The following is a 12589-nucleotide window of genomic DNA, read 5'->3' as shown; positions in this document are numbered from 1 at the left end:
CTTTACAGTATCTGCCCACTGTGGTCGACATGATTGTAATTGTGTATAGTCTTTTCTCTGGATAGCATGCAACAAAAGCTTTTCACTGTACCATGGTACACATGACAATAATAAACTAAACTAAGTTCCACTGTCCTCATGCCTTTCTCCGTGGCAAAATCAGAGGAGAAATAGTCATTGAGGACCTTGCCCATCTCCTGTGGCTCTGCACAGAGATGACTCCTATGATACCTGAGGGGGACCTATTCTCTCTCTGGTTACCCTTTTTCCCTTGATATACTTTAAAAATCTTTAGTCATTTTTCCAGAGCAAAACTAGATGACATAGGCTTAAGGGGCAAGGTATGAGATTTAAGGAAGACCTCAGTGGCAACTTTTCCACCCAGAGGGTAATCCATATCTCGAAATTGTAGTAGAGGAAGCTATGGAAGTGGATATAGTTGCGACTTTCAAAATACTTCAGGACAGTATTATGGATAGGAAAGATTTAGAGGTATGTGAGCCACATGTAGGCAAATGGGACTAGCCCAGAATGGTAACTTCACCAACATGGACCAGTTGGGAAAAAGGACCTGTTTCCATACTGTATTGCTTTGACATGGTGATTTAGAAGACAGTGACAGCTGATGGAAACTCAAGAAGCCAGTACAATAAAATCTTCTGCATTTCCTGAAACATTGTTGGTCCCTTTGTATGTATCTTGGGCTAGAAATCTAACTGCACTTCTGATGGAAATTTGGCTTTGGTAAATCAGATGGGTTATCAAGCCATTGCAGAAACTTTTACGTTGTAATTCCTGTCTCTGATATGACCTAATTATTTGTCTTGAGAGAAATCTCCATTGGAATAAGGGTTTGCTAGGAAGTGCCATACATGAGTAAACAGGAGCATCAATTTTCCATTCATCATTTAAAGAAAATGTTGTTGGAAAAATCTGGAATTATTTTCGCTGTTAATAGATGTTTTGTTCAACTGAATGATCGCAATTTATATATTGGTTTTCAAGTTGCACAAATTATTGGCGCTAAATTTTCCAATTTGTCCACTTTGCAGTACTAATCATAAGCAATGTATTTGGTTGTGATGATTGTCTTCTCTCAATTCTTTGTTTCTCAGGCCATCAAATTAAACCACATAAAAAAGGTTCAGGTTTGTCCCTTTTTTGAAAACAATGTTGTATAGTTTGTATTTATTTTTTAATTACATTTGAATGTTTTCAGCATTTTATTTTTTATAATCTATTGCCAAATTGATCTGGGCAGAGTAATCACAAACTTATTTTTTACTCACTGTGCTTGTGAAATGTGATGCATGTGCAAGTCGAGACTACAAGCATGGCGTACCTCAAATTTGTGTGGCCATTTTCAACTTCCATTTGCCATTTATGTAAATTTAGATTAAATATGTGCAAAGCAAAAGTCACTTCAAAATGGAATAAGTTAAATAAACTTGAAATGATACAATTTATCTTGCACTATTAGTAGGATGTTCGGTTGTGTAAATTCGACCTCCAGTATCCCTAACACTTTCTGTTGTTCTATTCAAGTGTCAGAGAAGCATAAAATCTCAGTTTAAAAGTGTATTTTGCTTGAAAATAACTCCAAGCCTTGGTTGTTCACATGCCCTGTGCCATTCTAAATTGTTACATTTTTTACGTTCAATTTCCTTTTGCATTCCTATTTCCTTTCATTCAAAGCTAAATATTCCATATTTAAGCATTCTTTTAATCTTAATTTTACTGCACAAAGTGTCTTTTTTCTATCGAAAGTGTGCCTTAGAATTCATATTTCCAGCCTTGTATGTGGAACTAGGACACATTTACGAGTATTAAGAATTGTCCTGCATTCTTCCTACTTGAATTCTGCATGGCATGATCTGAACCTGATAAAGTATTAGGAATGTTGCCCTTCTCTCCATTATCACGTTCATAATGTCTGGTGTTTGCTATTCTCTTGAGCATGTCTAAATGTTGAGCCTCTGTGCTTGTGTTCCAGAGAGAAAGTCTGACTTTGCATCCAAGTTTGAAAGCAAGATGCATAATTTTCTAGGCATGAAAACTTCCACTAAGAAAACCAAAGTACACAAACTTTTCTTATTCATGCCAATTCTCATGGTTAGTCTTTGGAAACAAATGAAAAACCTTTGGAGCCAAGATTTTTATTTAACACATCCCTCATAAATATCCAGCTCAAAGAAAATGCCTAGCTAAACATTGGATCAGTATAGGAACTTGGTTCTACATAAAGCCATCCAGACCTGTACTGTACGTGAAACAGCTACCTTCTGAAATGTTTTGAAAAAGGTGTCCGCTCATAAGGAACTGTTTACAGGATTGCAGTGTTAATCCACAGTGTTTGTTGTCATTGGAAGGATTGATGTATACTAAATATATAGGACCCTTCACCACTGGTGGCATTTAAAAGTGGAATTTCCCTCTGGGTAATTTGGATTTATCTTGCTGTGCGGAATGTTTCTTTCTCAAGTATGGTGGGGAGTCAAAATATATTTGGAACGTCCTCAATAATTTGGAAATTTTCTATCTGGAATGCTATATTGATGAATCTGCTTTAAATGTTGAGGTGGAATTGGTTTGTAGTGCTCTGGATGAATTAACAAAATAAGTACTGAACGTGTGTACTGTTCAGATTTTATTATAATCTGATTTTGAAAAGTTCACATTAAAGTGTAGAAAGTGATTTGGGCAGTTGTCATTTGGTTCCCACATCTGCTTCATTAATATTGTATTTGCTATGTCCAGGATTACTGGAGGAGACGGAGCGTTTGGCCAAAGAGAAGCTAGACATCCAATGTCAGGCAGATAAGGATCTTGCTGATCTCCTATCGAGGACAAAGAGAATGGAAGTGGAGTTGGAGGAGGAGACCAGCCGCAACATTGAGCTGTCAGACAAGTGGCACTTGGAGGTTGTTGACCTGCAACAGCAAGTCCAGGCTCTTGAAAAGCAGCACAAGAATTATCGACAGTTTATGGATGTAAGTAAAAGAGAATGTGAGCTGTGATAATAACTCAACTTAGTTAGATTACATATTCAAATATTGATCTGGTTCAATGGTATACAGATTGTTTTAAAGCAAGGGAACTAATATCAACTTGTTAATTGAATCACTAAAACATGGTTTTAAAATTGAAAGGTAGGAAAAACATTTTTAGCTGATATCATAATTGTATCCTGTTGGTGCTCCAAAATACTTTGCAGCCTGTGAATTAGTTTGATGGACAGTTGCTATTATGAGGAAAAATATGGGAACAAATATGTCACCTTGGTCTGAAGGGTTGAGGGATAGAAAAGAAATAGTCAAAAGCTAAAATGTGGAGAAGTTGATAACACTTCATCAGAACTAATTTTAATGCACACTGGAAAAGTTGGGTATCTGAAATTATTGAATGTATTGGAGAAACCTGAGCTCTGTAATATACGATACCCTTTATTTCATGTTGGACTTTGTTGGAATAATATTAAGAGCAAAAGACAAAGCGATCAAAATGCAGTGGAAAATCAAAACTGGAGGTTGTCACCCTTGCATGTTAAATCATTGTTGGTGCCATTACTTCAAGGGAAGAAAAGCTGTCAAGTATATCTGAAGATATATCTGAAGAAATGCTTTGTTTTGGGTTGTATCATAGCATATCTTAAAACAATCTGAACCAGCAGGAGAAATCAGGCCTCGATATAATTTATCATACAAACAATAGCACCTGTTTAATTTTCTGTCAACCCATTCTATCCATGTACCTTCTCAGGAATGATTTTGTGAAATTTATATTCTGTTCATCCTCTATGCAATCATTTAATTCTCAACTTTGTTTCTTCTTTATTTACCCTTTTTTATTTGCTTATCTATTGAGTGTTGGACCACAGAGATAAATGATTACCTTGCATATTGGAAAAAACTAAGGTAACAAGACATTGAGAATGAGTGACGTAGCATTGCCTTGCTTTGGTTTCATGTCCCTTTTCCTAGGCTGGGTAATGTAAGTGAGTGAGGAAAGGTGGCATCAGCAATTGATAAAAACTTGGGAAAGATGCAAGCAGATTGTTTTCATCTTCACGTTTGAAATATTGTAAACTGCTACTAATAACACTAACAAGAAAGAGTAGCTGGTCTCTGTTCAGCCATGAATATTTTGGTGATTCTGGATGCTTCCTAACAAAGGAGAGATAGCTTTCAATTATCGAGGGGCAAACAAAGTGAAGAGCCGTGGTAGCTGACAACACTAACAATTCAGAAGTCAGAACTCAAACAATTGTTGAGATATGTAGTGTAAATGTAGGCGACCTGATCCACTAACACCTTTGCATGATCTTTGGAGAAACAATTGTTCTTTGTCATATGCTCTGTTTTATGTCTGCAACCCTCTGAGTTCATCATCCTTAAGTACCTATCTACTACCTCTTGAAATGAAGAGTAACTTGGAGCCAAAAATAAATTGCTCGAAGAACTTAATGGGTCAAGCAACATCTGTAGAGGCAAAAAGGATGTGTCAACATTTCAGATTGTGACTCTGCATGTCCTGAGGCTATTTGACTTACTGAGTTCTTCCAGCAGTTTCTTTTGTTCACTTCTAAATATATTACCAGCTACCAGCTCATATATTTGCTGTGAGCTTGTATGAGCATATAAATGTCACAAAATCATTCCTGAGAAAGTACGTGGATAGGACAGGTTTAGAGGGTTATAGGCCAAACACAGGCAAATGGGACTAGTGTAGTGGAACATGTTGGTCGGTGTGGGCGAGTTGGGCTGAAGGGCCTGTTTCCATGCTGTATGACTGGGACTCTAATCACGTGACCTTTTCCACTCAGGAGCAAGCAGCTGAGCGTGAACATGAGCGAGATGAATTCCAACAAGAGATTGAAAATTTGGAGAAGCAGTTAAAACAAGGAATCAAATCACAAGGAGTTGCTGATTTTACAGTCTCTAAGGTATCTGCCCCTGCGGATCACTTTCTGCACATTATTCACATTCAGATGCACTATTTGCATTTCATGTTATTTCTAAACAGAATTTTTCTTTCTTCCACCACCCTACCCCTCCAACCCCCAACCATGGATATTTTAGAACGATTATTTGAGCCTTCAGGTATGAGTAAATATTGTTCAATCAGTAACAACCTGGCTGCATGCCACTTTGCTCCTAATCATTTCTCTTTGGCATCTTTACTGTCTTACTTGTCTAGTTAATTTTGTAATTAAGTTTGTCTTTTAATTCCTTATCTAAATTCAAAAGCTTTTCATACTCTCAATACTAATAATGTGACCAACTTGGGTATTTCTGATGTTAATTTGAGAAGACAGTAAAATTAGAAAAAAGGCAATTCAACCTTGAACAATAAATGGTCAGGAATACAAGAACATCTGACTAAGGTGGTATAGTGGTGAATCGGGTAATGTTGTTGCCTCTCTGGGATGATCCAGACTTCTGGTGCTGAATTTGTAAAAATTGTTATTTTCTTTCAACTGTGCGGTTTTTCCCAGCACTTTTGGATACACTTCTGTATTTCAACGATATACTTGTTAGAATAACTGGGTTCTTTAAGCAGCCCTTAGTGTAGGAGGTTTAAGGTTAGGAAAACCAGGAGTAGATGGACATATGAGAGAATAAATTATGTGAAATGGGATCGAGAGGATTATTCTGAACCAGCACAGACTCGAAGGGTTGAACGACCTCCGACCTTGTTATAAGAAAATGTATGAAAATACATGATTTGGGTTGGGTTTTGATTCAGCGTACCTCATTATCGTAAGTATCTCCACTGTACTGAGATGCAGCTAACCAGAATGTTTCTCTCTTGCTCACTGCACATATATGAATAATATTGGTATTGGTTTATTATTGTCACTTGTAGCAAGATACTTTGAAAAATCTATTTTGCGCACTATTCGAGCAGATTGTAATGAGTCTAAACATACTGTACTTGAGCACAACAGCACAAAATAGAAAGGAAACAGATTGCAGAATCTAATGCTACAGCTACAGAGTGCAGAAAGAAACAAGTGCAATGGCCACAACAAAGTAGATTTGGAGACGGATAATTAGTTATAGTCATACACTGTCGGCCCAACTTTTGCATTCAGACCTGCCGACAAATCCAATGCCAGACACTGGTCCGACGTCGCCTCGTTTGGCCCATATGCTTCTAAACATTTCCTATTCATATACCTGTCCAAATGTCTTTTAAGTGTTGTTATAATAGCTGGCTCAACTACCTCCTCAGGCACTCGTTCCATATACCCATCCTCTGTATGAAAAAGTGACCCCTCGAGTTTCTATTAAATCTTTCTCTCACCTTAAACCTATGGTCTTTGATTCCCCTACCTTGGAGAATAGACTGTGCATCTACCCTATCTATTCTCCTTATAATCTTATATACCTCTATTAGATCACCCCTCGTCCTCCTGCGTTACAAGGAATAAAGTCCTAGCCTGCCTGATCTCTCCCTATATCTGAAGCCCTGGGAACAGCCTTGTAAAAATCTTTTCTGCACTCCTCCCAGCTTAACAAAATCTTTCCTATAATAGGGTGACTAAAACTGAACATAATACTCCAAATGTGACCTCACCAACGTCTTGTACAACTGTAATATAACATCTCAACTTCTATACTCAATGCCCTGACTGATGAAGGCCAATATGGCAAAAGTAACTAGACTACCATGGACATTAGGCTCACTGGTCTATAGTTCCCAGGCTTTTCCTTGCAACTCTTCTTAAATAGAGGCAAAATATTTGCCACCTCCAGTCTTCCGACCCACTGAGTTATTTGAACATTTTGTGTCTTTTTATGTAAACCAGCATCTGCACTTCCTTGTTCCCCTATTTCCATGTTATAGATTCTGGTTATTCCCGAATTTGGAAAAATATCGTCATGTCAGTGGTTCCTTGTGTAAAATAATACGCGTTAGTCTATCTAACCCAGTTAATCACAAGGGTTTTGCTTCATTAAATATTTCTAAACGCCCCTGTGCCGTACCTGTTAACCATGTTTATATCAGCTCTACAATTCTGTAAAAAAAAATTCTGGGACATCGGATCAGTCTTAAATTTACAGTATGTTAATTATAAATCGTCAAGAGCTTGTTTGAAGTTTTGGCATATAAATTTACTTTCCAAAAGTAGGAAGTACAAAACTAATTCATCTGATAAATGGATTCATAACCAAATTTTCAGACTTCAAATATTTGGCAAAAGAGGGAGGTATTTATTTATTCTTTTTGATGCACTGGCAAGTTCTAATACACTGCTTGATTCAGGCAGATTGGGTAATAATTTGCACGTTGGTGCTATAGCTGAAAAGGAAAAAGTGCAGGGATATGAAAAACAACAGGGAAATAGAACTAATTGGAAATCTCTTTCTGTTATATGTGAAGTCTGTTTTAAAGAGGTCCGTAACAATTAGGGTTTACTGCATTTTGTGTAAATAAAATAAGTTCAGGGTTCCTCTTAAATCTTTCCCCCTTCATCTTAAACTTATGCCATCTGGTTCTCGATTCCCTTATTCTGGGCAAGAGACTGTGCGTCTACTCGATTTATTCCTCATGATTTTGTACACGTTACGTGCTTAAATTTTTGCAGTCTGTCTAATAATGTTGCTTTTGCAGTGCTGTCAAGTAGATCCTTTGAAGCATCCTTCCAATGATCAGATATAGCAACAATGAAGATGCAGTTAAATATTTTCAAGTCGCAATAATGTGTTTCTTTCTTATTACGACACAGGAGATATTTGGCCCGTTGGAGACATTTGACCCTTTGGATCCATGCCATTTCCGGCAGCAGAGCAATCTCTCCATTCCCATACCTTCCACTTTTTTTCCGGTATCCGGTGGCAGGAATTCTCTTTACATCGGGAGAGATACTTATTTTCTCACATTTAAGTTGAATTGTTCTTCCAAATAGTGTAACTGTGGATCGGGGGCCTTTGATTGCTGCAGTGAATTTTGTTGCAGGTGTGCCCAACATTCACAACATGAAGTGAAAGTTTATGCTAACCCACTCATTCCTGGAATCATTCTTGAAAATCTCCTCAAATCTCCAGAGCCAGTACATCCTTCCTCAGATATGGGGCCCAAATTTGCTCACAGTACTCCAAATGCGGCCTGACCAGCGCTTATAGAGCCTCAGCATTACATCTCTGTTTTTGTATTCTAGTCCTCTTGATATAAATGCTAGCATTAATATTTTGTATTAGTTGTGTTATTAGTCCTTCTAAATCTACATAACCAGTTGATATCAGATTCACGTCTTTACTAAATGATGAAATTTACCTCTAGTGTATAACCATTTCGAATGCAAGTACAATGTACAAGGTTTAAGCAGATATCCGGTTTCAAGAAGACTTCAATCAACCAATATGGAAAGTATCGTAAGAACTCTCCATGTACACCTCACCAATTATATATTTATGCACTTTCCTCTTAAGATGGAAACAATGGAGGCACAGATTCAGTCAAAGTCGGATGATTACAGTGAGCTGTTGATCACTAAGGAATGCCTAGAGCGAGATATGCAGGAGCAAAGTGAAGAAATAGTAAAATTGGAAGCACAGGTAAAAGAGCTCGAGGAGGCCGCATTTTTGCATGCAGTTACAGAAAAACGAATTGGTCAGCTTGAGCAGGAGATCCAGAAGATGAGACGAAGAGAGGAAGAATTATCACAGGTAATTGGGGATCAGTAATTATATCTTTCCAAAGATTTACTTCAAAACAGTTGGTATATAGGACATTTTTGGGGGTCGGGAGAGGAGGGTTTATGGGAACTGATGTTCCCTTTAAATTGTGACACCTTGGTATTAGTTCCTTAAAATTAATCAAAAAAGAGTTCAAAGCCAATAATTTCTATCAGCTAAATCTCAACTGGTATAGTCTTGAACTTTCAAGAAATTATGGTGTCAAAAAGCAGCTAGATATTTACTTAACAATCACATAGACCGTATGAAACCAGACCATTTAATCTATTGCATCTGTGGCAAATAGTGGGCATCCATCTGCACTAATTCCGTCTCCTAGTTGTTGGCCCATGTCTTCTATGTCTAAATGATTCATTCTAGAAATGTCTTAAGTACTGTCGGGGATCCTGCTTTCACCACTCACATGCAGTGCATTCCAGTTATTCATCGCTTTCTGGATGAGAAAGCCCTCTTGTCTCCTCTCTGAATCACTTTCTCCTTTTCGTAACTCTATGTTCTCTTGTTTTGTCAATTTTTGATATGCGGAAAAGTTGTCTGCAGTCCACTCTGCCTATACTTCTCATAATTCTACATCCCGCAGTCAATCCTAAGGGAGACATTTTTTTGGCTGCTGGAAAATAGCTTGGGTGTGGGACAATGATATGGTAATTTAAGTGACCAGCATACATATGATAGTGTTAAATAGAGTTTATTGTCATATGTGAAGTACAGGTACAAAAGAAGTGGTTGTCTTAAATGCTTAATCATTCTTACTAAGATTTACGATGCAAGCGAGTTTTATATCGTCGTGCCCTCCCCCACATTTGAAATGTTAAGAAATTGCACTGAGCAAATTAATCTCCCATTATTTTAAATTACTGCAGCCTTGTTGCTGCTAATTAGATAGTTACTGATAATAATACCTAGGTGGACTTAGAACTGAATTCCTTATTTATAATTTATGATGGTTCCTGAATACCATATGCATTGGGTAATCCTCCAGGCTAAATAAATTGGGAATGCGAAAAATCCAGACAGAATAGAACAATGCTTAAAAATCAAAAATCGCCCCTCACTTTTGAAAACACCAACTTAGTTTCCTAGAGTAAATATTATCTTAATTGCAAAGAAAGACTGTGCACTTACTGCAAAAGCTAATTGTGATTTGCTCCATTACATCCTGTTCACGTTGACTTGTCTTGAGTTTAAAAAAAATATTTTATGGCATTAGATTTTGAAACTCTGAATAATTTCATCGACCTGTGCATCAACTACATAGTATTCAATTTCTTTCAATTACCAACAAACCGCAAGCTAATAAAGACACATGAAACTTCAGATGCTGGAATCCTGAGCAAAACACAAAGTGCAGGAGGAACTCAGCGGGTCAGGCAGATATCTAAACCAGAAATTACATCTAACCTGGTTCATCAGAGGCTTCTTTTTGGGGGGGGAAAATTGGATGGTTTTGCAGGAAACACACTCCTCCACACGTTTTCTTATGAAGTCAGTAACAACCGTGGTGCATTCATTCAGGTCTGTTGCCAAGTCCTTGAACATTGCTCAGTCTATGGATTCCTTGCAATCCCAAATTGCCCCTCTGCCTCCCTCAGCAGGTGAAAGATTTATCTGGGTAGAAGGGAATGTGGCGCAGAGGTTGCTGTCAGATCAGCGGTGATCATATTAAATAGTGGGGCAGAAGTGTGGCCAGCTCCTGCTCCTCACTCTTGTGTTGATTTAAATTGAAATGCACAGAATACATAAGAACAAAATTAATCCAACTAAATAGAATATTTTTCTTTAAAAAGGCATTAGCTGAACTAATATATTTATTGTGTTTTTGACAGGACAAAGAATCTTTACAGCAGCAGCAGTACAGTAATCTGATGCAGATCTCTTCTCTACAGTCAAAACTGGATGAAGTGAGACATAGAGTACCCACTGAAGGGCTTTCTGGTCAGACACTAAAGGAGCAGTTACTGGATGAACGACAGGCTCTCCAGACTAAGGAGGATGAGGTAGAATTGAGGGAAACAATTTATGATTAATTCCAATGTATAATAGTTTAATTAGGGTGTCCTAACCAGAGGCAACATGATTGCTACCAATGAAATTAGTTTGCAATCGGGGAATCGACTTATTCGGTTTGTAAACTTAATGGTCAATCTGATGTCCTTCTCTAATTAATAATCCCTGAAAATCTGGAACAAACCGTACCTCAAAGTAAAAAGAGAATGAATTTTGAGAAATCAGATTCAAAAAATTCTCAGCGAGACACAGCAGGTCAGGTAGCATCTGTGAAGAGAGAACCAGAGTTAATGCTTCCAGTTGATAACTTCATGAGATTGGAATAGTGCAAAAGATGGGAGTTGGATGGAGAAATCAAGTGAAAGGCCACTGGAAGTTGAGTGCTTAATTTGTTGAACAGAGACCAATAAAACCATAAGGAACTAAGGTAGTAAACAAAGGAATTATTTTCAGAATTTCAGGTCAGCAGTTATTGAGGATATAATATTAATACTGTACACATCTCAATATTCTTTCTGTTCTTTAGTCGATTGCACAAAGTTGGGTTGGGACCTTATATGGCCTTATTAGTTATCCAACATGAATCTAATGGAATCATAGAATAATAAAGAGGAAAATAAGAATTAAATAGGGCCTACTTAATCCTTGCTGGCTCCTTGCACACCAGTCCATTCTTCTCTGTTTCCCCAATAACGGACTGTAGGTCTGCAATTTATTTTTCCACAACTGTCTGACCAGTTCCTTTGAAAATCCTGATTGGTTGTTTCTGTCATCCTTGGAGACGGTGAGTTCCAGGTCATAATCATTCTCCGTTTAAACAAATTTCTCTTTGCGTACCTTCAAAGTTGGCCTTGCCCCTATTTTGAATTTTAACTCATGGATCCGCCCTATCTCTATCCATAACTATCTTAAAGCTAATAGAACAGTGGTCACTGGTCCTAAAATGCTTGTCCACGAACACGTCAACCATTTGCCCCTCCCAATTCCCTATGGCTAGATCAAATCTTCCCTCTCCCATGTAGGGCCCACTACATATTGCCTGAGGAAATTTTCCTGAACACATTTGACAAATTATGCCCTGTCTAAGTTCTTGGCACCCTGACAGTCCCAGTCTATATTGTTTGATTATGTTACTGACCAAAAATCTAAATTAAGTGATGCATGCTTTATCTCAACACACGTGCTTCTGAGCATTAATTCCGAATATTTCTCGTCAAGTCAACAGAGTTTATTGTCATGTGTCCCAGATAGGACAATGAAGTTCTTGCTTGCTGAAGAACAACAGAATATTGTAGGCATAATACAGAACAGATCAGTGTGTCATGCCAAGTTTGCAAGTTGCCACAGAAAGGGACTTAGTAATTATATTATCTATAAAGACTTAGGATAGACCATTTGGTCACAGCCTAACTTGCCGATGATGATCAACATAGAACAATGAACAGTACAGCTCAGGAACAAGCCCGAGGCCCACAATGTCTGTGGCGAACATGATGCCAAGGCCAAACCTTATATGCCTGCACAAAATCCATATCTGTCCATTCCGTGTATAACTTACTATGTGGTTATCTAAAAGTCTCTTAAATGCCACTATCGTCAGCGCTCCACCACGACATTCATCACATTCTGTGTAAAAAAAACTTGCCCGCACATCTTCTTTAAACTTTGCTTTTACCTTCAGGCTATGCTCTCCAGTATTTGTTATTTCCCTTTCTGGGGAATAAGCTCTGACTGTTTATCTATGCTTCGCTCTGCCTCTGATTGTGTGCAGAGCTATTTATCACAGTACAACAGTGTGATTTAATACTTTCTAGAATCTGATTACCAGCACTATAATTTCTAATCCTCTCATCCTATGCAACCAATAGCACAGTGAGATA

The 12589-nt window shown here is 37.8% G+C and overlaps 1 protein-coding gene across 6 annotated transcripts in view; it reads left to right on the top strand.

The window, feature by feature from the left end:
* Positions 1-12589, top strand: part of pcnt (pericentrin) — a 185144-nt gene that overhangs the window by 105806 nt on the left and 66749 nt on the right. For 4 of the 6 annotated variants that reach the window (XM_033024217.1, XM_033024221.1, XM_033024218.1 and 1 more), the window contains exons 28-33: positions 1116-1148; positions 2758-2990; positions 4823-4942; positions 5079-5099; positions 8436-8672; positions 10529-10699. In XM_033024217.1, the coding sequence (XP_032880108.1) occupies positions 1116-1148; positions 2758-2990; positions 4823-4942; positions 5079-5099; positions 8436-8672; positions 10529-10699 (815 nt within the window). The remainder of the gene's footprint in view (positions 1-1115; positions 1149-2757; positions 2991-4822; positions 4943-5078; positions 5100-8435; positions 8673-10528; positions 10700-12589) is intronic. The other 2 variants (XM_033024222.1, XM_033024220.1) reach the window with 2 other exon arrangements.

This window comes from Amblyraja radiata, chromosome 7 (genome assembly GCF_010909765.2).
Source record: "Amblyraja radiata isolate CabotCenter1 chromosome 7, sAmbRad1.1.pri, whole genome shotgun sequence".
NCBI classification, from domain to species: domain Eukaryota; kingdom Metazoa; phylum Chordata; class Chondrichthyes; order Rajiformes; family Rajidae; genus Amblyraja; species Amblyraja radiata.
Note: the sequence above shows the minus strand (reverse complement) of the source record. Positions and strands in the feature narration are given on the sequence as shown.